This window comes from Rattus norvegicus, chromosome 3, assembly GCF_036323735.1.
Source record: "Rattus norvegicus strain BN/NHsdMcwi chromosome 3, GRCr8, whole genome shotgun sequence".
NCBI classification, from domain to species: domain Eukaryota; kingdom Metazoa; phylum Chordata; class Mammalia; order Rodentia; family Muridae; genus Rattus; species Rattus norvegicus.
Genome location: NC_086021.1, coordinates 45,041,286 through 45,067,075, shown reverse-complemented (window position 1 = coordinate 45,067,075; position 25,790 = coordinate 45,041,286). Strand labels below are relative to the sequence as shown.

The window sequence follows — 25,790 nt, the reverse complement described above, 5'->3', positions numbered from 1 at the left end:
TTCCATTCATGGTTGTAACTGAGAAATATTTGCCATTGTTTCTCTTCTACTGTTTGTTGTTGTGGTTGGTTAGTTGGTTGGTAACTCTTTTCTTCTCACCCAAGTAATTTTAGAAGTTAACCAATATGCCTTACTGGACAGGATTGTTCCTTCCCTGTTCCCTTTTTTTCACTATTTACATGGACTATATTTTAACCATCAATACTTTATGTTATATTGCCCTTCTTCTGTGTATAATGTTTAAGAATTTCCCAGCAGTGCTGGATTAGTTGTCATCCCAAACTTGTCTTTGTCGTGAAATAATTGTATTTCTACATTTCGTTAGGTAATGTCTCTTGGTATAGCAACTTGATTGACAATTATTTCAAAGCAAGGTATATATTAGTGTGAAGTTTCTCTGCTTTTTGGATTTATTATTCTGTTTCAGTCTTTGTACTGAAGTTGATATTTTTCTCCTACAGCTTTTATTACCATTGCATTGCATTGTGTAGTTGACATCTAGAGACTATGTCATGAAGAGATTCTTCTCTGGTAGATTTTGATGTCTACATTTCTTTTCTAGGTTTGAAAAGTCTTGGCTATATCCATACTGAAAACCTTGCCAAACCTATAGACTTTGTCTCAGCTCCATCTTTTATAGTATGCATTCTAATGTTTGGTCTCTTGAGTATACTCTTGTAATCTTAGAAGTAAGTTTGTGTCCTGGTCATTGTTTTTTTTTCCTCTTATGTGTATAATAATGTGTCAGACTTAGGCTCTATTACTGATATTTGTTCTTCAGCTTGGTCATGATTTTTGATGATGCTTTCTGCTATGTAATTTATTAGATATAAGTAATTCAGTCACTTCCAGAATGTATAATTTCTATTGCAATATACTATTTTTTCTAAAGTTTTTCTCCATATTTTATATTTTTCTTTCTTTCAGGGTACTGATTCTTTCATTTACATTTAATATTTTTGTCTATACCTTGAGCTAATTTCCTAAGTTTCATTTCTTTGTCTTAGCCTGAATCTCTTATTTGCCAACTTCAGCCTTCTACGTGGTCATTGGATGTTTAAAATGCTGTACTATTCACTCTTTTTGGCAGTTCAGTTATATCCTCAATTTTGTTAACTCATTGTAGAGCAATCACAGTAAAGTGTTATCTCATGATATTTTTTTCCTTTAGTGTAGTGTTTTATGTGCTCGTGCCCTCTGGCTTGCAGTTTTCCCTCCTTTGCACTGTTTTCATTAGTTTTGTGTTTAAGTTCTGAAGGAAAGTCCACAGCAAGAGTTAATATAATGCCTTCATGAAAGATTCTATTGATAGTTACAAGGTTTTAGTCTTCTCCTAATTTGAGTCTCACATAGATGGCCAGGTAGTCTAGGATAGTCTTTGTCGATAGGCAGTATTGTGTTTTGAGGAGAGTGACAGAGTTATGGTGTTTGTCAATATTTACCTTGAAGTTCCAGAGAGTGGACTACACAGTGCATATAAACCTAGCAATAGTCATTTTGAGGTTTGCCTGCTTCTCTATTATTGCTGCCCTTGTAGCACCCCTTGCAGTATATTTACTCAGATCCTTGTCTTGCTCTTGGGCCCTCTCATTGCTGAACACTCCAGATTGACTGCACTACTGCGATTTCCTTGTGTGCTTGTCTATGTTAGTCTAAAACTGCATGTTTAAAGAATTTATAGGTTTCTGTAACTTTAAGGTCTGAGGTTTTCTTCCCCACCATAGAAATAATGTCCCTAAAACTAAAAATTAGGTGCTATTTAAAGTTAGATTCTTTTTAAAAGAAAATAAACTCCACTAGAATCTTTGGTTGCATCCTCTTTCTCATCTGCAATTTTAAATGTTCTATAGTAATTGTGAAATCTAAGACATTAAAGGGTTTTTTATTATTCACTTTACATCCCAATCATTGACACTGTCCCTGTTCTCTTCCCAGTCCCACCCTTACAAAGTCCTCTCTGTATTGCCAACTTAGAGAAGGAGATTCCCCCTGGAGAATAAGAATTTGATAAATATTTATTGGATAAAGTTTAGTAATATGGATATAGTTTTCTTGAAGAGAAAAAGCATTGCTTTGATAAACTGTTTTGAGATTTGTCATTTAATGGGCATGGACATTTTGCTAAGATAGTAAAAGTAATTGATTCCTGGTAGGTTGCAAAATTCATATGCTTATGGAATATTTTTACATTCTAATTTATAATTATTTTATTTAACCTATATAGAATCTATACAAAGAAATGTCTGTAATGAAGAGAATTTATTATATTTATGTTAAAGTCACTCATCCAGATGTTTAAGCATAATATATAAACATTATCTACATACCTAATTTATTAGACCATAATTTCCACAATTTGTCAAGAAAATTATATTGCATATTTTTAGTAAAATTAGTTATCATATAATTTCAGTCTGAGTCACAGTTAAATAATATAATAATTAATACATAAATAATTGGATAGCAATTAACTCACTTACAAGGAATTTTTATGCATAAATATGATGTTTTAAAATTTTGTGTTATAGACTGAAAACTCTAATTATCTTTGTAAATGTTCTTTTGTTAAACAAATCCCAGTGGGTACATCATGGATTTATTTGTTGTTGATTAACTTTCATTTATGCCTATTGTAAAATTCCTATACAGACAGTACACAGTTAGGATATGCATCAGATTTAATTGTAATATGACAGTTGTATAGAACAATAATAATAAAAGAATGGTAATTAGTATTTAATGAAACATATCTGAGAGTTACAAGTTTATTTTATAATAAAATAATGCATCCTCTTCAATTCCAAATGTTTTTAAATAAGTAGTACTAAAATGAAATGTGTAAACTAAATTCATGTAGGAAGATAATCCATAGTCAAATATTATTAATTGATTACATTTAAAAAGATACACTAGCTCATTTCTAAAATCTACTCATAGACTGATTTTAAGATAAATGAAACCATGGAAGAAATAATGAATTTTAGGATAAAGCATATTATTAGTCAATCAGTCTTGTTTATATAAAGAGTGAATGGTTTATAAAACTTTATCTTCTATGAAAATCTAATAAGTTATTTATGGAACTAGCAGCTACATTTACATTTAGTAGTATTCTTGTGAATGCTTGTTCTTTAAAGTAAAATATTTGCTGATGGGCTATTTTAAAAATGGAAGACGTTAGCACTTGTTAAAAATTTAACAGTATAAATGTTGATATTTGGAGGCAAAATACAAATTGAATCAGACACAATGTAAATGAAAAGGGATCTAGAGAGGGGAATGGTAGAAAACTGACTCTGAAGGCAAAGCAGATATAATCAGGGAGGGTATTAAGTGAGGAGGAGGGTATAAGAATGGTGCTGACGTGAGTGGGGTTGGGACAAATAATGTTAGGGTCCATGAAAAAGCCATGAGAAACATAAAATCTTACAAGATTTAGTTTCATTGGAGATACTCTACACAGGGCATAGCAGTCTCCAAGTAGGGGGTTGGGGATTTGGCTCAGAGGTAGAGCGCTTGCCTAGCAAGTGCAAGGCCCTGGGTTCGGTCCCCAGCTCCAAAAAAATAAAAAATAAAAAATCTCCAAGTAGCCATATACTACTAAACCAAAAGCACCAAAAGCCAGTGTCTCCCTTTCAGTTGTTGGTTAAGGGAGTCTTAAGAAAATGTCAATATGATCTATGCTATTGCCGTTGCTCTTGGGTGCCTGTCAGACCATACTCCCTAGAATACAATTTGTTTTTATCAAAAAGAAATCTTTACTTCAAAGAAAGGAAAGATAATACTTTTGAAAATAACTGAGTTAGATTCCAAGTGTAAGATTTTGCTAACTGGAAGCAGCTTGGATACTTATATTTTTATTAATTATTCTAATTTACACCCCAAATCTTGCTCCCTTGCTCCCCATCACAGAGTTCTTCATCCTATCCCCTTCACTTCTGAGAGGGTCTTCTTCACCCAAGTCATCCCCTTCCCTGATGCATCAAGTCTCTACAAGATTAGCCACATCATCTCCCACTGAGACCAGACAAGCCCATATATGTGGGAGGAATCAGGCCATCCTGTGGATGCTCTTTGGTCAGTGGCTTCGTCTCTAGGTGGTCCAGTTAGTTGATACTGTTGTGCTTCCTGTGGGGTTGCCATCTTCTTCAGCTCCTCAATCCATCCCTTAACTCTTCAATAGGGTTCCACAACATTAGTCCAAAGCTTGATTGTGAGTATCTGAATCTGTCTCAGTCGACTTCTGGTAGAGGCTCTAAGATGACAGCCACTCTAGGCTCTTGTCTACAAGTACAACATGGCATCAGTAATAGTGTCAGGGTTTGTGCCTGCCCATGAGATGGGTCTCCAGTTGAGCCTGTCACTGAATGGCTTTTCCTTCAGTCTCTCTGCTCCATGTTTGTCCCTACATGTCTTTTAGGCAGGAACAATACTTGTTTAATCTTAAAACACTCACGACTTACAGGAAAGCTACGAATATACTTTCATTTCTCTGAATTGCTCTGGTGGAGAGATTGTCAAGCACAGGTGAGAATTCCATGCTTCATTATCTCTGTCACGTGCTGCTTTCATAGTATAATTATTAATATTAATTATCAACATAATTAATTAATATTCATAGCTAAGGTTATATGTTTAGATGTGATTCACTCATTGTTCCTTACCCTCCAATTGCTACCGGCACCCCAATCACGTTTTTTTACCGTTTCTTGCCATGTGCTCTCTGAGTCTATTTACTTCTGCCTGTATGTAACTGGGTGTGAGACTCTACAGGAGTGTAAGTAGCCTCTCAGAGTCTGCATCCCAAAAGAAAACTAACTTTCCCTCCTGATGCTGATATCAGAAACCAATGGATTTACAGGCAAGAACTTCATGAACTCCTATGCAATCCATGCAGGGGATTTGGTTGGCTTACCCTTGTGTAAATCCTATGATTGTATTCCCAGGTGTGAGTTAATATATGCAACAATGCTGTCCTATCTGGCAAATATTGTTTCATTACAAACATTCATTCTCTTTCACGTAGTGCCTCTTCTTTAAGCTTTGGAAGGAAGATTGAGATATCACTGTCCTACAGTCTTTTACTTGATGCATGTTGAAAACTATGGAACTCTTCGTTAGCCACCATCTACTGCACATTGGAGCTTCCCTGAAGTTGAGAGATACACTAATGTATATGAATAAAAATAAGATTCAGGGAACATCTTACTACTATGCCCATTTACCAAAATAATAATACCTGATTGTGTTCTCCCTTAGAGCCTATAACCTGGCCAGCTGTAGCCAAGTTACTGGCACCAAAGCTAGGATCCATCTTGTGTGGAGTAGGACTTAAATCAAATCAGAAAATGGTTAATTGCTCAAATAATGTACATGCCTCTGTCGAGCCAGTAAGAATTGAGCTGCAAAGTCAATGTCAACTTGCTTTATCCATGTTCTATAACTCAAATATTTGAGGTTTTCAGTAATGTAATATTACTATCAAATTTCCAAGGAAAAGACCAAGCAAGGGCTCCTGTCTGCTGTGTTTGTGAAAATGTTCTCTATTACACCAAGAGCATCCAAAAATTAAATAGAATTTTCCAATCTTTACTAGTTGCATTTGATTTCTTCTGATACCCTGAATTTTCTAATGCTCTTGTGCTTCTTTACTTTGTCCACTGCTACTTTTTTGCTCAAGCTAATCCTCATTACTCTTGGCATGAATTATTTCTCTCTATGTAATGCCTGAATGCTTAGTCTGAGGATAAAATAATTCATTTTGGACATGTTTTTCTTTCTTCAGTTACCATGTGCTAAACTTTATCAGTCTCTTTACTTACCACCTTAATTTGCTCCCTTTTCTTGTCTTTATTTTCATTCACTGAAATTTGCCAGAGGAAATATTTTATCTTTATTTGAGCAATAAATGGAAAAAAACATTTGTTACCACTCTAAGGAAACATCCTGCTAATGTAAAGTAAATCATTTTTGGCAACAAAAATAATGAACTTACTCAGCTCTAATAATCTCCTTGTTTCTAGAGTATTAATAGACATTTATCTAGCACCAAACAGCATTTATAAATAATTTATTTTTAAAGCAGTAGTGTTCATCATAAAATTATGGATGACTCGTGTATTTAGAGCAAATTTCTAGTGGTTTTAAGGGTGTAGTGTTCTTTCAGAGTAATTACTTTGAGCGTACTGAATACATTATATTTATTTTTCATTCTTCAAGAATTACAGGTGAATTTTACTTAAACATGTTTTGTTCCTTATAAATACTATGTGAAATACAGGCTGTATACTTGGTAGTTGATTCCTAGAGGCAACTTATTCTTACTCTTTCAGCAGCAATTGACCTCTTGTAGCTCCTCTCTGGGGGTGCACCAGGCGGAGTTTCTGACTTGAACTGATGTCAAACAGTGTTATTTTCATCATACTTGATCGAGCAGGAATATTGTTGAGATGTTATGGATTTATTTTCCCTGAAATTCCACAATAAATAAAAATATATTAAAACTATGGGCTATACAGAGTCTATGACCATATATAAAATAATTGTATCATTATGTTTAAAATCTTAAGAAGTCTTATTATTTCTCAGGCAATTCTAGTTTGCCCCCAGATTACCAATGATGACAGCACTGACAGCACAGACACTGGCTGTAAGCCCAGGCTGAGCCTGGTGACTGAGTCTGCTTATTGCAATTTACGCTTTTGCGTTTCCCTTTATGTGTTTACAATAGATGGTTTTCTTCTCTGTGTCTGCCAAAGCAGTTCCTGCTTAGTGATAAGCCAGGCAGAGAGGTGCTTCCTCGGTATATAACATGGAAAACATAAAGGAATGTTTGCTATGGTGATAAATGACTCCCCACAGAAAAGAATGAGGGAAATGTTGAAAGATAACCTAGGAAATGTTCTACTGTGTTTAACACACAGTATTTAGTAGACTACCAGAATTTTTTTAACATAAGTAAATATCAAACCTACATAAACTAATTCTCAGTTAATGTTTATGTATTAAACATTAGTATGTTTATTTGTGTTAAGAAAATGTCATTAATATCTGTAACCATTATATATGACATAATTCCCATTAACCATTAAAATGTCTCCCTGAGGCATTTGTCTACTGATGTTTTGTGTACTGACTAGTGACTTCACCACTGACTAGTAGTGGTGAACACTGAGTGATTACTTGCAAATTCTCTGAATTTTATAACAAAAGTAAAGTCTTTGATATAAGAATAAAATAATTGAAAAAGTAGACACAAAAGAGAAAGAGAGCAATATATAAGTACTGTTAGCTCATAACGTATCCATGATATGACCTAACAATGTCAGATAAGTTCAGTTTGTACTTCTTTGGATATACAGCTCATCTGAGACTGGAGAGTTTTTGGTATAATAAAGTCACAGAACACATGGTAAGCATAGCTTTGCCAGAAACCTCATGCCCTAATTTTTATCTACTGAAGTTTCATTTAAGGATAATAGTGTGGTTTTATTTCTTTTGTCCACTAGGAAGACCCACCTGTATCTGTGCCTTGGGCTTTACTGGGCCGAACTGCGGCAAGACAGTCTGCGAAGATTCTTGTCACAATGGTGGGAGCTGTGTTGTGACTGCTGGGAACCAACCTTACTGCCACTGTCAGGCAGACTACACTGGAGACAGATGCCAGTACTGTAAGTGAAAGTGAAGTGAAGTGTCCTCTCTCAGCTTGCCAGCAGCAAGCTTTGATGTTTGCATTAAGTAATACTATGGTTCACATCTGTGCTCTTTCCTTTCTTCATTTTGCTACACCCCTCTCTTCAGGCTCTTAAACTTTTCTTGTCACTTAAACTCCAATAATTTTTACATTATTTTATCCTATTCTAAAAGATTTTATCTGTTCTGTTTCCCAAGTTAAATTCAAAGGCTCATTACTATAATTGGCCCCATATTTGCATCTTTAACTTTCTTACTTATTTCTATACTCCTGGAAGCCTTTAGAGATCTTTACTCTTTCCCATACCCCTCTTCTAAGAAGCACAGCTAGACACAGCCCAGAGTGTGTTCTACTGGTCTCATCCTCAGAAGCCTGGACAGAACCAGAATTTCTTCATCCAGTTTCCTAGAACTTTTGCTTTCTAACATGGTCTTTCTGAAAAATACAAATCCAAAACATCCTATAGCAGTATGTGTTAGTCCCAACATCATTTTGTCTCTCTTTCTCCATTTACTTCACTTCTGTTAAGTTTCTGCCTTTGCTGTACTGGAGAAGTCGCTCTTATGAGACTAGTTGATTGGTTATGCTATGTTCAGTGGTCAAGTCTGAATTCCCGTTTTACATTTGCTTTCATTAATTTATTGATCCTTGTTTCTAAAGACATTTTCTTTACTAATATTTATAGACACTATTCTCTCCTATTTCCATTTGTATTTTGGTCATTGCTTCTTTGCTGGGTCCTTTGTGCATGTTTCTGAGGGTGAAATATTACTTTTGAGCTTAAACATTGATGTGACTGCAAGTACTATTGTCATCTCTGCTTTTCTCACTCCCAGTACTGATTCCTATACAAAGTCTCATATTTTAAAATAAACTTATTTTTCTTTTCAAAATGCTGTTTTCAAGGCATCATTTTCTGTTCTAAATCCACGAGTATATATTATTTTAATATGTTTAGATGTTTCTTTAGGGTAAATAAATTTGGAAACCAGTGTCTAGATGATTTTACTTATAGGGGTTTTTATATGGGGTTTTTGTAGCACCCAAACGAGGACTCTAATTTTTTATGCTGAACCTGTATGTAAGCTTAAGAAATGATTCTCAGTTTTCTGTGAGAGTTAATCTTATCTCACAGTTAGCCTGACTTTTTTCACCTTGATTTATCCTACCTTCTTTATTTGAAATGTTTAGCAAGGAACACTCATTGGCTGTCCAAAATCAAGGAAGTCCTTGTTGACTCTGCAGTCTTTTATATCTTCTCTTCATCCTTTAAAACATCCAGAATGTGAACTGTGCTCATTATCTTTACTCTTATTCAGTCATGCAAGCTGCCAGGACCCATTTGTCTGTTTTATTCCTAACTGATACCTGTGCTTCCTATCTTTGCTACTGGTGTACATTATCGAATGACAGTCACATTTATATGCTTTATGTAAAATAAGCTTTCTGACTATTTTAAGCACATTTGTTGAAAACTTTATTTATCTTTGTACTAAGATAATGTTTTTTCTCCTGTTCATTTTCTTTGTTCTACAACGCACTGGGTATTACTTTTATGATTCATTTAAGAAGATTCCACCAGTGCAGCATAAGGAGTCTTATTGTTAGAGACAAGATCTAAACCAGACAATAGACTTTCATGAATCAATTCTTAAATTCATCTAATGTTACTCGAAGCATGCCCCACCTCTATGTTCAGTGAAGGAAGGAAGCGCAGGGAACAGTACATAGCCATGCTATGTCCACTAGTTGATTTGACAGTGCAGCACTGATTATCCAACCCTGGCATTGCAGTGTGACCACATCTGCTGTAGCAAGGAAATGGTTAATTTGCAGTCTCCATTTCCTTCTTAGAACTTTATTTCTTCCCATGTGAAGCCAAGCTCCTTTTGACAATAAATGATGTCACTACACTATGCCTGTCCCTTATTACAAAATCCTCTATGTCCTGAACACCGGTCACATGAAAATACAATCCAGCTGCACTTGTGCTCTTGTTCCATGAGGCTCTTCTCCATATCCTCATTTCTTCATCTCTCTCCCATCAGCACAGCAGAGGATATCCGCATAACTGCTTCATTCAAACTCATTAATTTCCTTTCTTCTTTTGTGCTCCAGCATTCTCATACTTCTAGGAAATGAAGGGCACTTCTAGCTACTGTCTCACAAAGGGTTGAGTTCATAACCTCTCCTTTATTATAGTAAGGCCATAGCCATGATGATCCTCCATATAAATGAAACTTATCTGGCAATCAGACTGTATCTACCACTTGCTAATATGCTTTGCAAATTATTCATGCCACACTCCCAGTTTAAACTGACCTTTTTCTCCTCTTCTAAGTCGGTTTTTATGTCCTCCGGCTTTGTCCACTCTGTTATTTTGTTTATTGTATGATCCTCAGATCAAAGACTTCTTCAAAGTTCTATCTCACAACAGGATCTGAAGAACAAACGAATATATAATAATTGCATAGATAACTCTAAATGAAGGTGAACTAAAAATGTTAATGAAAAAGCAATCAATATATTATATGAAAATGACTGGTCTATATAGTAATAATCCATAGCTATGGTGTGTGTGTGTGTGTGTGTGTGTATTGTTGTTGTTGTTGTTGCTGCTGCTGCTGCTGCTGCTGTTGCTGCTGTTGTTTGTTTTGTTTTTGTCTTAAAGGGTCGTGTGTATTCCAAACTGCCCCCCCCACGCACACGATGAAGAATGACCTTGACGTTGTTATCTTTAATCCTCCGTCCTATCTTCAGACTGCTCAGACCACAGTAAAGTCACACGATACTCCATTTGGGCTCAATATTGTAAAAATCTCTTGGTTCATTAGCCTTGTCTACCATCTGATGCACTGTGCTCTATCAGTTATCTTTCCTTATTTTTCAATGGAATAATCAGCATTCTTAATTCTTTTCAAACAGCCTTAAAATGCTATATAGCCATCATTATGGAAATTTATATTCTTGCAAAGAACAAATTCAGTTAGCTTGCAATCTTAATTGACAACTTAATAGAATCACAGTGTGCGGCGGCCCACTGCTTTACCAGCCTGTGCCAGCCTCGCTATTAGCAATCAGAATGCTTCCCGCCATTTACTGTGGAGCACTTATTTAAATTAACTAATTAATCCTTAGACAGAGGTTAAATAAGTTGCCCAAGGACTTGAAGCAGTCAGAATTGGACCGGAGGAGTTGTTGATCAAGAAGTCTACAAACATCTAGGAGAACATTGGTGCTGTTCTCACGCTTTGCCATTAAAATGACAAATCTAACATCTGACGAAGTGTAATAAATTCAGAATCCATCAATGTGAGTCAGCAAAGTTCACTGAGCCCAGTGTTCTGTCAAAAGTATTTCTGGCAGACACAGTGCCCCCTCCCACCCCTGGTAAATGAAGGAATGAAAGATAAGCTCATTACGACACCTAATTACAGGCTTTTAGTGGGAGCTAAAACATCAGTCTTAGTTGTGTTGAGTTAAAACATCTTAGTACTTCACTAGCAAGTTAAACTCCAGAGGTCTGAATGCAAATTAACTTTGGCAGTAGCAATCTAGGTTAAAAAGAAAGATAAAAAGTAGCAAAGCTAAAATTTAATATTCTTTAAGATGTCTGCTTAAGACCAAATAGAGTTAAATTTCCATCTTGCTTTAAAGTCAGGATTCCTGATATCAATCAAAGCAAATAAGCGCAGCTTTGTGCATTTAAATAGAGGTGTTATTTGTGAAATCAATAAAACCTGCAGTTTTAATTGAAAGGTGGTAATACTAACCTATACACGCTACCATTTTAATGAGTTTTTCAAGTCTCCAAAATTAAATTGAAAAGTTTATTCTTATACTCCTTGTTAGACATTTTAAGATCTGAAATTTGTATGACTCCAAATTCAGGCTTCTCTTTTTATAGCACCCTACCATGTGATACCCTGTGCATACAGTAGCATATGGTAACCTGATCTTTCAAGTTTCTACATCGTTTTAAAAAAAGAATTTTAAATTTGAGTTATTAAGCTAATAACAAGCCTATTTAGATACTTAGAACAATCATGGTAAAGAAAAAGAATATTTTCAGTTGTTCTTGTTGCAAAGATGAACAGGAACTGAGGCCCTAAATGTGACACTATTGATACAGGAAGTAGAATGCCCTACAATCACCATTGGCCACCATGTCTGTCACATTTCGAGATTCTTTAGAGCAGTCCCTGTTGCAGTGGCATAAGTTATACATTACAATGTGCCAGTTGCCTCAAAGTTATTTTCTCTTGATGAGAAGAAAACAGAACCTTCATTCATCCAAGCTCTTAGCTCGGTCTGCATTGCACATCATGGTGTCCTCACTCTCCAAACGTTGAAACATGGTTATGTCTTTGACAGTGATTCCCCTTCCAGCAGTTCAAAGTTTTTGTTTCTTACTTGAAATTCATATGCTGTCTGCTGGCTGTCTAATGCCATGTTCTGTCTTCCTAAGTTTCCTTTGTCCTGGAAAGTGGTATCTCTCCTTTGAAGTTTTCAACTGTATTTTCACTCGTCAAGTCCTGAACTGCTTGGGCCACTAAGATAGACAGCTGCTCTTAGGTTTTGCTGAGGTCCCAGTGGCTTTCATTTGGATGAGTGTGCACAAAGCAGGTTCACCTGTGAGTGCACACAAAGCTGGTCCCTGATTCCTTTATAAGTATACACATACCCAATGCCTTCACAATTTGTGAGTGTGCATAGAGCTGGTATCAGAAGCATCTGCAACTTTGTACAGAACACCACCAAAGGCAAAAAACTTTTAGAGCCACTTTACAAGTCAATGTGGCAGTTAAAAAATTGGAATTAATCTACCGCAAGATTTAGATATACCGCTCCTAGGCATATACCCAAGAAATGCACCCCCATAGTAAGAAGGACTCTTGTTCAACTTTTTCATAGCACCTTTTGTTTATAATAGTCAGGGGCTGGCTATCCTTATGATTATCTGGATTCCTTGACGTTTTTATGTCCCTCTGTGTGGTTTTGATTTTACTATTTTGGGTAGTTTCTTCGTCCTTTAACTAATTTGGATAAGGTTCTCTTCTATCTTCATGATCTCCTCAAGGGAATAATTCTTTAATCTTTCATAGAGTTTTTGCTCTTTTTATTTGCTTGATTTCAGCTTTCTGTTTGGTGTTTGTTTATAAGCAAGTAGTACCATGAACTTTCCTCAGCGCAGCTTTCATTGTGTCTCATGAGTTTAGATATATTGTGTATGAATCATTTATTTCTTAAAGTCTTTCATTTCTTTACTTTTTTACTGACAAATTTTTCATTAAATAGAGAGTTCAGTTTCCAAACATTTGTAAGTTTTCTGTTGTTTCTGTTGTTAAAATATCCAGCTTTAATCATGGTGATATGATAGGATTCAAGGTTCTATTTCATTTTCGTATATATGTTAAGAAATGCTTTCTGTCTGAATATGACTAAATCCACTGGAAATACAGGACCTAATTTTGTGTTTGAAATTTAGTCTCACTTTATATCTTGGTTTCAAGAAGTATGCAAATTTGTAGAAAGAAAAGTCAACTTCCTTTGAAAATCCATGGATGGAAATAAAGTATTACAAAAATTAGTGTGAATAGAAACATGTAATTATATTATCTATAAACTATCATCTGAATATTATCTAGCATTTAAATTTCTTCAACATATCTAACATTCATTCGCTATATCACTGTTCCTCTCCACTCATTCATCTGTCTATACTCTATCATTGATGTTTGCTTATTTATCTATCCTTATACTATTTATCTTCAATCAATCCATCATCTATAGATCCATAATCTATCCATCCATCCATCTATCATCTATTTTATAATACATTTTTATTTATTTAATATATCTACCTTATTTTTTCTATATATTATCTATCAACTACATTTCTATCATCAATTTCTCATCTATCACCTCTATATAATCTATGATTATCTTTGTATTTGCCTATTTATCAAATATTATGAATATATAATATTTCAACCTATCTGTTTATCACCTGTCTTTTCATATTATCAATTTTCAGCATAAATTATTGAAAAAGCCTTGAAATAAGGAACATAAAATTACATTAGATTTATTTATTTATATTTGAAATTCATAGATTAAAGCATGCAGGGTGTAGATACTAGAAAAAGACAGTAAAGGAGCTGTGAAATAATAAGAGAACTAAGGAAAGAAAGAATGAAGGCAGAAATGGGGAGGAAGGAGAAGGAAACTGAGAGTAGGGAAAGATAGGGACGAAGATCAATAAAAAACAGGTGTGAGTTGAGTTCCCAGCAGTCAAAGATGGAGTTTCAAAGTTTTATTTATGTCTTCAAGCTGCACTAGAGAAAACACTATTTTCTCAGAATGATCTTTCTTCTTTAAAGATCTTTCTTCTTTAAATATCTTAAAATACTGTTTTTAACCTGTCTATAGAAATATTTTGTATATATTATGTTTTTGTAATAGCTAACAAAATTTTGATTTTTACTTTCAACCCCAATAAAAGACATATAAATCCAGTCAGAGATTAGCATGTTTTCTCTAGTAATGTTTAATTAATATAACATAATAAAAATTAATTTCTATTTTAACAAACCCAAATTTGAAACAGGAAAATGTATTTATAACAATGGAATAAATTCAATAGTTAATGTATACAAGATATGTGAAGAAAATACTTTTCTTAGATATACTAAGAAAATTTAAATACTTCTTAGGTTTGTTTTTCAATTTAATGTTTTAATTCTTTAATGAGAAAACTCCCAGAAGTATAAACAACCTCATAGTAGCTATTTTCTCTTCTTTCTAAACATACTGTAGTCATGTCTAATAGAATGTATCTCTACAAAAGGGAAGAACAAATAACTTTTGTTAATATGCTTAATGCATAACACACACATACATGCATATACATATATATATATATATATATATACATAAATATATATATAACCAGAAAACTTGACAACTAATTCCATCCAAAATCATCTATACAGATAGTAAAGCTTTCACAATGTCTTGATTTTTGTTTGTATTTCAATGTGGATATATGGATCCAGACATATTGTGCTTAATAACAAACAGATCAATGACCTAATTGGTGAAACATCTCTCTCATGTTTGAAATACACACACACACACACACACACACACACACACACACACACACACATAGTTATAGTTTAGACTACTAATGTGTAACTTGAGATAGAGTAGGAGTCTGAGAGTCTGAGAGTGACCCTGATCTGTGAAACTGTGACTTTTGTATAGTAATCTAAGCTCATATCATAGATTTTAATGGTATCATACAAGTATCTTAGGTATGCTGCGTAAGCTGGTATAAAAACGTTATATATAACTTGTTATTAAGGGTTAGGACAGCCACACTATGGCACATTCATTTTTAATTTTTGACGCATAATGATAGATTTATTTGAACTAATTTCAACATTTCTTTCAGAGAAAATATGTGACATAATAACTAATAAAGACCTAGTCTTATTCGTATATAACTTTCTACACTCTCATTAATTCAAGTATGATCTTTTATACCTTTTATAAATTACTCTGTACTTCAGTTTAACAACAAAAACACATTTCTAGCATATAGAAGATATTTAAAAATGAGTGTTTAACCATAATAATCAGTACAGACATGATTTTACTCAAAACATCCTTGATGACACAAATGGAGTAATGAGGGAAATTAAGGTGTGAGAAGGGATCCATGATGTAATCTTCACAGGAATTAGCATCAATACCTGGGACTAAAGATAGAGTGACCTGGTGATGTAATGTTGTTGGATGACAAAGGACTGAATTTAGTCTCCAAATCCCTCAAATTTAGGACACTTTTTCTTTTTCTTATGGCATCCCAACATAAAGGTTCATTGAACGTTTATAGAATCCAATTATTGACACGCGTAGAAATCAGCATTTTATGCATATTGGGAAGCAGTTCCAAGCCTTTGTCCATGAGGTGATCTGGAGAATTCAGTTAATCCCTGCACTTGGGGCACAGTGTGATTATAGTGAAGGTGAAGTGGGAAGTATATGGGAGCTCAACTATCAAATGCTTATTAAATTATGAATTTTAATCATAATTATGCCTAATACCAGGCCTTATTTTTAGGAGTTATATAAAAATCTTATGAAGTAGAACAATATTGTATATTTATGTAGTTGTATATTTTAGAAATATCTTGCACTGGCTCTCTAGGAGACTTTACTTACTGAATTTTATATTCCCTTTTTAATGTATGTTACATAAATTTTGTTTTCTTCTATTTACATTTCATAGTTTCCTAATATAATGTGAATAGGCTATTAATAAATATGATAGTACCAAAATATCATCACCAATATATTTACTGTACATATGCATTAGAAGAAAGATGTATTTTAGTTACTTAGGGCTTCCTGATAAAGAAACTTTGAGTAAGAATAAAGATGGAAACTCCTGAATCATTTCTCTTAAAATTATTTTCTTCTATTACAGAAATGTTAAAAAATAACATTTTAACATTTACATCTTCATTTCTTTGTATAATACTCTACAATTACATATTCTTCATAATTATTTGGGTTACAAAAATCAGGCTTGTTACTGGTAGTAATTCTCAGCTAACTTCTGAAAACTTTATGTTGTGAGTATTCAGTGTTACTAGTATATCATTTCATGGCTTTACCACTTTTCTTAACAAGGTTTAATATCATTGTGGGTTTTTTATTGTTGTTGTTTGTTTATTTGCTTTGTTTTAGTTTTTATCATATGCATATATCCCAAATGTCTCATTCAGGTCAGTACAACGATTAAACTTATTTTATAGAATGTTCTATAAGAAGTAAAACACCACTTCTTAGTAACAATATGTATAGATTTCAGCCATGCATACCAAGATCAATTTTTGTTTCCTTGTTTCCATATGTCTTCACCTTGATATGTGTCCACCCTCTGTGGTCATTAGTGAAGTTGTAGTATACAGTGACACTTGTGCCTACGCTCAGAAATCCAACAATTGAAGGCCCAGCACTTCAAGGTTTACCACACAACCCAATTGCTCATGTTGTTTCAAACTTAGTCAAAGGCATTGTGTCATTCCATAAATCGAAGCCACCACTGAATACTCACATATCCACCTAGAATCTTTTACTTTCAATTTTACAGTGTTCTAATTTTAATCCTCTCCTTATTTTAACCACTCAAAAAGACTTTGATCATTTATATTTTTTCTAATCTTTTATTTTTACTCTAACAATTAGAAATGAGTCAATTATTTCTGCCATCAGTGTATATTCATGGTACTGGTTACATAAGGATATTTTCACAGATACACTGATACATGTTGTATTTTGAGCATATTGAATTTAAATTTCACTCCATTTGCTTTTGTTATACAACCTCCTCCAATTCATCACCTTTGTTTCTTTAAGTATTTTAAGTTCTATAATAATGTAATGTCTATATACTTGATAAGAGGTATTTTATTAAATAGATAGCCATGAATGTGTGAATATATATAATACTTTATCAGGTTATCATTTAAAATTATTTTAGTAACAAAAGTTCTTATTAAGCTAAGTTTAAAATTCAAAAAGAAAAATTAGTTTGTGAAGGAAACTGTATTACAGGTACCTTATATAAATGGATCTATGTCAAGAAGTAAAAGGAAATGCCTGTCTTCTCTATGCTGGTGACCATAAAGCAAAGTCAACATGACATACCCTGTTTGAGGAGTAAAACTGACTATTCCTTGAAATTTACAAAAAATAGATATCCATTAGCTTCCTTGCATGTTTTGAAGTTCATTTTGAAAAGAGAACATTTTTATTATTTATGTTATTATTTTTATGTGCATTAGCACATGCACATACACATGTGAGAAAGAGTAGGTACCTACAGAAGCAAGAGGCAATGTATAGCCCTGGATCTAGATTTCCAGGTAGATAGGAGCCACATGGTGTGGGTGGTAACTGAGCAACTATTATAGATATTAAAACTAGTGAATAGCTGCATAGCAAAGAAATTTCCTTGCAAACAATTAATTATATTTTGCTTCAATTTATATTTTGTTATGATAAAATCAAATGAAATAATCCTTTTATTAGAGAGACAACTCAATGCTTAGAATGTCTCAGTGAACACTGTTTATGAATTCATAGAAAGGTAAATATATGGATGTAGTTTGTGTTGATATTATTTTATCTAATACTTGTGGTTCATAATAGGTTATACCTTAGAAGATAATGTGAGGAAAGTAAGAGCAGAATTTGGTGATCCATGGAGAGGTCAGTGTTTGGAGACAGTTACAGAGAATCTGGAATTTTCTAGAATTATCGAAACTGTCCAAAGTCTCAGATCCTTTACTAGACATGAAGGTTTTTTTTGACATGGAATAGCAAAGAAAAATAGGGTTTTTTTGGATTTGAGAATCCTATATTTGTGTCGTAACATACATATCAGATTCTGCAATGAATTAAATGATAAATAATATCATACACTTAGGCATTTGAGCACTTGGTTCCTAGTTGGTAGCATTCTTTATGGAGATTTTGGAGATTGACTTTGCTGAAGAAATCATATCTCTGGGGTCGGCTTTGAGAGCAAATAGCTTCACTGTAGCTTTCACTCTCTCTGCTTCATGTTTCTGTTGTCATGACTGCTGTTTTCCTCTGCTCATGATGATGGACACATACTTCTGGAACCATAAGCCAAAATAAATTATCTTTCTTTCAAGTTGCCTTTCATTGTGGTGGTGTATCACAGTGCAGAAAGTCAATTAATACAGAGATTGGTACCAGACAATGGATCTTTTATGTAAAGATTCTGGCAGTGGTATTTTATAGAATGATGTGGAAGATTTTGAAACTTTAAACTGTTAAAGGGATTGGATATTGTATGTAAAAATCAAAAGACCCAATGTAATATGGGTCTGAAGATAGGGATGCTGAGAGCAGGGAAGACGACAGAAGACCAGACTGAGGGGGTTCAGAGTGAAACAATTTTAGTAACCAGTATAGGGAATTGTAATTTCAGGAAAAAGGAAAACAATACAAAATAAGCAAGCAAACAAACAAAAATGCCACAAAGACTGGCTGCCTTCTGATCTTTTCCTAAGAACTTACCCAAGACATAATTAAAGTAATGAATTTTTTGGCAGAGCAAATTTCCAGACAATAGAATGGTAAACCTGCTATCTGCTGGCACTGTTATTACTGACAGTTTATACGTGTATGACATGAGAGAGCAATTGGGAAGAAATAAATACAGAATACACAATGAGGGGAAAAGAACAGTAGGAAGAATAATGACATGTGTGGTCCAAAATAAGGATTATAACCTTTTATGAGATTATCACCACTTATGTCAAGTAAACTGCTGTGTATTTAAAGTTCTCAGAGAACAAGACACAATCCAGGTCATATGTAACTTTTCTTTTTTTAGACAGTAAATATTTATTCATTTTTCTTTTTTTAATTTACTTTTTTAAAATCTTTTTTCTTTTTTCTCTTTTTTAATTGGATTTTTTTATTTACATTTCAAATGTTACTCCCTTTCCGGGACAGAAGTCCTATATTTCATCTCCCTCCCCTTCTTCTAGAAGTGTGTTCCTCTCCCCATCCACCCCCCCTTCCCCAGACATTCCCCTACACTGAGAGTCCAACCTTGCTAAGATCAAGGACTTCTCCTTTCATTGGTGCCAAACAAGGCCTTCCTCTGCAACATATGGAGTTGAAGCCCTGGGTCAGTCCATGTATATATAGTCTTTGGTTAGTGGTTTAGTCCCTGGGAGCTCTGGTTGGTTGGCGTTATTGTTCTTATGTGGTTGCAAGCCTCTTCAGCTCTTTCCATCCTTTCTCTAATTCCTCCAACAGGGGTTCTGTTCTCAGTATTACCTATAGCATTTGCCTCTGTATTTGACATGCTCTGGCCATGTCTCTTAGGAGAGAATTATATCCGGTTCCTGTCAGCATGCACTTCTTAGCTTCATCAATCTTATCTAGTATTGGTGACTGAATATATATATATATATATATATATATATATATATATATATATATATATATTGGCCACATGAGGGCCAGGCTCTGAATGGCCATTCCTTCTGTCACTGCTCCAAACTCTGCCACCATATCCCCTCCTATGAATATTTTTGTTCCCCCATTTTAAGAAGGAGTGAAGCATCTGCATTTTGGTCATCTTTCTTCTTGAGCTTCATGTGATCTCTGCATTGTATCTTGGGTAATTTGTGCTGTCAGGCTTTTAAAAGGGAATTTTATGAGTTTAGTGATCCTAAGAAAACAATTTAATTAAAAAGTTGCTCCTACTATGATTTGAAGGTGCTAGGGTCCATCCCAAGAAGATAGACAATCTTGACAATGTCAGCCATATCGTCAGCTGGATTTACAAGCCTGATGGATACATGTTTTCAGAAAATCTGGTAAGACAAGGCAAGAAAACTTCTGTTTGAAGATTTTGAAAGTGAACTCTGGATTGCAGTGAAGACTCCGAGTAGCTAGAGATGACAGAGTCATGAGATATCTACTCAGAAAAGATGCATTTAAGAAGTAGTCTCAGCCCAATAGAGAGATGTATATAAAAAGATCAAGGAGGGATGGGCCAATCTAAGCCCTTTAAAATTGGAAAAGGAGCTACAGGATTTTGTTTTGCCCTGGTGAATCCGAGTCTACTTTTAGGGGACTTACCCACTGTAAACCCACTTTACCCATTGGAAATGGTAATATATACTCTGTGCCACTGTATGTTGGAGGTCCGCAATTTGCATTTTGATTTTACAGGGGTTATAATTAGGAGATTGTCTTGGGTCTTAGAAGACATTTTTGACATTTGAATAATCTTGTAACTGTTAAAAACATTAAGGACATCAGAAGTTGGCCTCAATATATTTTGCTTTGTGATGAAGCTCGGGGCATAATGGAACCAAGGAGTAAATTTTGGCAGTTTGGATGAGAGATGTAGGTCAATATAGTTGAACACTTGGTCCTTGTTGTTAATATTGCTTTGGGAGGCTTAGGAATCACAGCATACGCTGGAAAGAGTATGTAACTAAGTGTGAGCCTTGAGAGTAGCTTGCTTCAACTTATTTCCTGTCTTTGCTTTATGCTGTAGTAAAAGATGCAGTATCTCAGATTCCTGCTCCTGCTGATACACCTGCCAATTTCTCCCATGCTTCTACCCTACCTCGATGGAATCTTCATGCTCAGCATGCATATGACAAAACAAACCCTAAATAGTTTTCATTGACTTTGGTCATGATGTTTTATCATGGCAACAGAAAAATAACTACTATAGATATCAAACTACCTGCTTGGGCCTATATTTCTTCTGTGTTTAGGAATTTTGCAGCTGAAATCAGTGAGAAGAGAATACTTTAAAATAAGAATCAGAAACATGATACAGGAGAGATAAAAAAGGAAGGATGGTGGAGAGGGGCAGAGATATTACATATCCTCCAGGAAAAAAATGGTAACCTAGGTAGAGAGAATGCACTTCTTGGGTGCTGTAAAACTCAAGCAAAACAGAATATTGTAATATGAAGCATCTTACCTTCTTTAAATACTGGAAATTACAAATTTGTACTGCTTTTCTATATGGACTCAAATAGAGCTCTCTGCATTTCAAGTCACTAAGGCATAATAATTCTAAATGTATATTAATATTTATTTAATGCCCTTCACTGAACTATGAATCTTTAAGGAGGAATATTTGAAGGAAATATTTTTTGTCAATAGGGAACCAGGCTGTAATGCTTGATAAGAATGATCCTTTGAAGTAGAAGCTTAGAGTAGATGGGAATGTTTCACACTGGTGGGTGAGTTATTTAGGTGTTAATATAGGAGAATTTAGGAAGGTGAAATTTCTCTATCACTTTGCACCTATGGAGCATCAGCCAATTTCATAGTCAGCTTTTCTTTGGCTTTCTATCTCCTTATCAAACAGACTATATGCTCAAAGCATAGATAGAAGAAGGAAGAGCAACAATGATTTTCACAAGAAAATCTCAAGCTTTTCTGCTTATGGCCACACACACTTTCACTATTCTTTGGAAAGAAAGCTAAAGAATCATAATCATTGCATATCAGAACAACAACAAAACAAGCATGTCTGGTAACATTGCATCAATACAACACTTATCTTCTTAGCAGAATAAAGTGAAGCCCAGTTGAGGAACAGAGGCCAAAAGAAGGATCAAGGCCTTATCATAGAAGTCACTTTCATATATCATACTATCTCTTTATAAATTATCTTACCTATTTTATAATCATTTTCATATGAAATAAAATAGCATCATTTATAAGGTTGGAAAAATATCTCATAACGTCATTTAAATGTTTGTTTTTTCCTCTTCCTAGATGTGTGCCACCACTACTGTGTGAATTCCGAATCGTGTAGCATTGGGAACGATGGAAGTGTTGAATGTGTCTGCCCAACACGCTATGAAGGACCAAAATGTGAGATTGACAAATGTGTACGGTGCCACGGGGGCCACTGTATCATAAATCAAGACAATGAGGATATATTTTGCAAGTAAGTATGCATCCGACTTGCTTTATAAAGCATTTATATGCCAAAGACTCCTGCTTTAAGAAATAAACTATGAAGTCATTTTAAATTTTTAAAAAATTCTGAATGTCCAACAGTTCAGTTTTAAAGATAGAGATGGTGTTCACCTTTCCTCACTCTTATTTTGAAATTTGGAGTGTATAAACATCAATGTTATTAAATTATTCCAGTTATACAATAAGCCAAGATGTAAGAAATAACAGAAATATATTAAGAAATATATGCGTAGAACTAAGGATAGGAGTTGTTTACAAAGGGTTTAATTCATAGTAATGGAAAAGAAGAAGAGGGAATGATAAAGAGGGGAAATAAGAAAAGCGTTGGTTGTAGGAGACATGAAAGAGATAAAAACTGAAAGGTAATGGTAATACTAAGTACATAAGTATCTGTGGTGATAGATCATGAGTACAAGATCATCTTGGTGAGGAAAACTCAGTGATATTGCTGGCCAAGTAGCCCTAGAACCACTTGTATCCTCATGTGTTATTTATTTTAGATTTTAGGTTTTGAGTTTTTATGTTTTTACCATTTTATTTTGACAGTAAAATATTTTAGTACTTAGTAGCTCACACCTGTAAGTGTTATATTTAATAGAGATAGCCAGGAAGAATAGATGAAATTGTCAGCAAATCTGATCAAATGTGGTCAATCCCCATACTAATACATTAGAAGAAGAAAACCAGCTCCCAAATTCTACTATCTTCTGATATCCATACCCAGAGTCTCTTGAATGCTTGGATGACAGAAATAGCAATATGGAATGTTGAATATAAGCATTTGGTTATTTCTCATTGATAGTCACAATGAGTAGATCAAAATTGTCCTTGTTTTCTTATGCAATGTCTTTCATTTTGAGATTATAACTTTATTTTATTGCTGTTCATTGATCCTTTTGGGTAGAAGCAATTTAAACCTTCAGTGGACATAAACATTAAGATTTTTCTTTTCCTAATATGACTTTGGCAATTGCAATCTAAAACAAGCATATGGAATGATGGTTCTTGGAAGTGAATATGTCCAAATTCTACTCTTTTCTTTTATTTTTTTTTTTTTTGGTTCTTTTTTTTCGGAGCTGGGGACCGAACCCAGGGCCTTGCGCTTCCTAGGCAAGCGCTCTACCACTGAGCTAAATCCCCAACCCTACTCTTTTCTTTTAAATGGAATTTTATGCTCACAGCTATGGAAAATGTTTCAGGATATATCAAGTGGAATATCCAAAGAATAGCAAGCATGAGTATAACACTCCTGTGTAACTATCCACAAATGCATATAAACACACATGCAACAGTGTATGAAGCATACCACAGATTTTCTGAAAATTTGCTTATTCATTATGTTTGCAATGTTCTGCCTGAATGCATGCCTGCAAGCCAGACTAGGGCACCAGATTTCCTAATACATGTTTATGAGGCACCATGTGGTTGCTGGGAATAGACCTCAGGACCTGTGGAAAAGCATCCAGTGCTCTTACTCTGTGATCCATCTCTTGTCTTTAAGATGAAGTGAATGGGAGCAGAACTTAGGAGTTAATGCTAAAGCTATTGTTTGTATCATGAAACCAGCTCTCCTCCGGAAGTGAGAAGTCAGTCTCCACACCAGACAGAGTACTTTGAACAATCCTCTAAAAGAAGTGCGTGTAAAAAACTGGATTCTGTCACCTACTTTACTTGGAAATGTTATGAATGAGAGAGAGAGAGAGAGAGAGAGAGAGAGAGAGAGAGAGAGAGAGAGAGAGAGAGAGCCATAAAGTGTCTCTGCCAGTGAGAGTCCTAGGAGGTGGCAGATGAGTTATGTCACTCTGGCAAACAAGGTCCAATAAAATTTTATTACAGGCAACATTGACAAGTTTTATGCATTTACTCAGTTTTATTTATTCTCACTTTAGAATTTACTGTAAATGTGTTTTGTATTGTCCTATGAACAGCATATATTAAGCCTAGCAATTTGTATAATTTGAAAGCATACTATTTTTAAGTAAAGTAATTAAAATGTGAATATTTGTAAATAAATACATAAAATAAAAAATGAACATTCACATGTATCTCTTAAGCCTCATATGAATAAAAAGATAACAATTTCCAATTATGAAAGAACCTTATTTTAGTCTGTGAAGAGACCTGGAATTTTTTGTTTGTTTGTGTGTTTGCTTGTTTGTTTGTTTCAAACAAAATAAGTAAAAGCAAATGCTATCACATTTGACATTGAGCAGTACTAACCAACAGCAGGAAAAGAGCCCTAAGAGAAATCTTACAAATTCAGGAGTTATAGAATAATACCAAACTGGAAACTATGATATATACACAGTAGACCTTGGCTATACCCATGCAGACTCTTGATTGCTGCATTAGTCTATACGAGTTTGTATGAGCTTTGCTCACTTGACTTAGAGAGCCTTGTTCTCTTAGTGTCCCCTATGGCTCTTATAATATTTCTACCCAATACCTTTACATGGTTCTCTGAGCTCTGAGGAGATATATTTCACTTAAAGCTATGTCTTAATTCCTTATAATGTGTGGCTGTTTGTCTCTGTATTTGTTTTCATGTTCTGAAAGAGAAAGAGGCTCTGAGTACAGGCACTGATCCACAAGTAAAGCAGAATATATTTAGGAGTCATATTTTATCACCAATTTAAATTTATTATTTTAGAGTTTCTTTATTTGTTTGTTTAGAGACAGGATTTCTTTGTAGCCTTGGCTCCCCTGGAAATTGCTCTGAATAACAGGCTGTCATGGACTCACAAAGACCTGCCTGCTCCAGCCTCCCAAGACATCAAGACCTAGCTCACTTTTAAATTTGGGTTTATATACTTATTTATTTTGTCAGCAGTAGTTTATTTTAACCTAGGGTTTCTGAGTTAGTCCCTGGTTCCTGTTCACTTATGCCATACAGGGTACAATCACATGGTATCAACCTTAAGTCAAATAAGACATTGTTGGTTACTCCTCCCACAAGATTTGTGCTGCCATTGCCTTAGTATATTTTGCTGGCATGACATCTTGCATATCAAAGTTTTCGTTGGTGTGTTCACATTTATGTTTCTACTTTGTTAGCCTGCAGTATACCTTCCTATACCAAAGACATAAGACTATAGCTGTGGAGGTTCTATGTAGGCAACAGCTCAACTTCTCCATGTTTGATGAAATAAATGGGTGCTATTTTTAACAGTGTGGAATTGCTGTCAGTTTGTTAGAGCAATCTATTGCCTTGGACACAGCCTAAAATGTTTGAAGATTTCTTTGGGACCTCCTTGTCCACCAATTCAGTTGAATGTAAGCCAGTGTCAGTTGTGGAAGCTTTCTTTGGTGATAAAAGATGGCAGGTATGGATACTTTATCCTTCATTATTTGGAGGATTCATGAGGATCAACTTTATATACTAAAAAATTTCATTGCACTGGGTTGCTCTCCTCATGTTCTCTGTTCCTTATTGAAACAGGCTATATAATATTTTTAATGAATCTTCTCACTTACACTGAGAACAGAGTTATGAACTGAGTCACCAGCTCAGTTTACT

General features: G+C 34.5%; 1 protein-coding gene across 5 annotated transcripts in view; it reads left to right on the top strand.

Moving 5' to 3' along the window:
- Positions 1–25,790, top strand: part of Lrp1b (LDL receptor related protein 1B) — a 2,121,147-nt gene that overhangs the window by 2,058,072 nt on the left and 37,285 nt on the right. For all 5 annotated transcript variants that reach the window (XM_063284873.1, XM_063284870.1, XM_063284872.1 and 2 more), the window contains 2 exons: positions 7,509–7,670; positions 22,067–22,241. In XM_063284873.1, the coding sequence (XP_063140943.1) occupies positions 7,509–7,670; positions 22,067–22,241 (337 nt within the window). The remainder of the gene's footprint in view (positions 1–7,508; positions 7,671–22,066; positions 22,242–25,790) is intronic.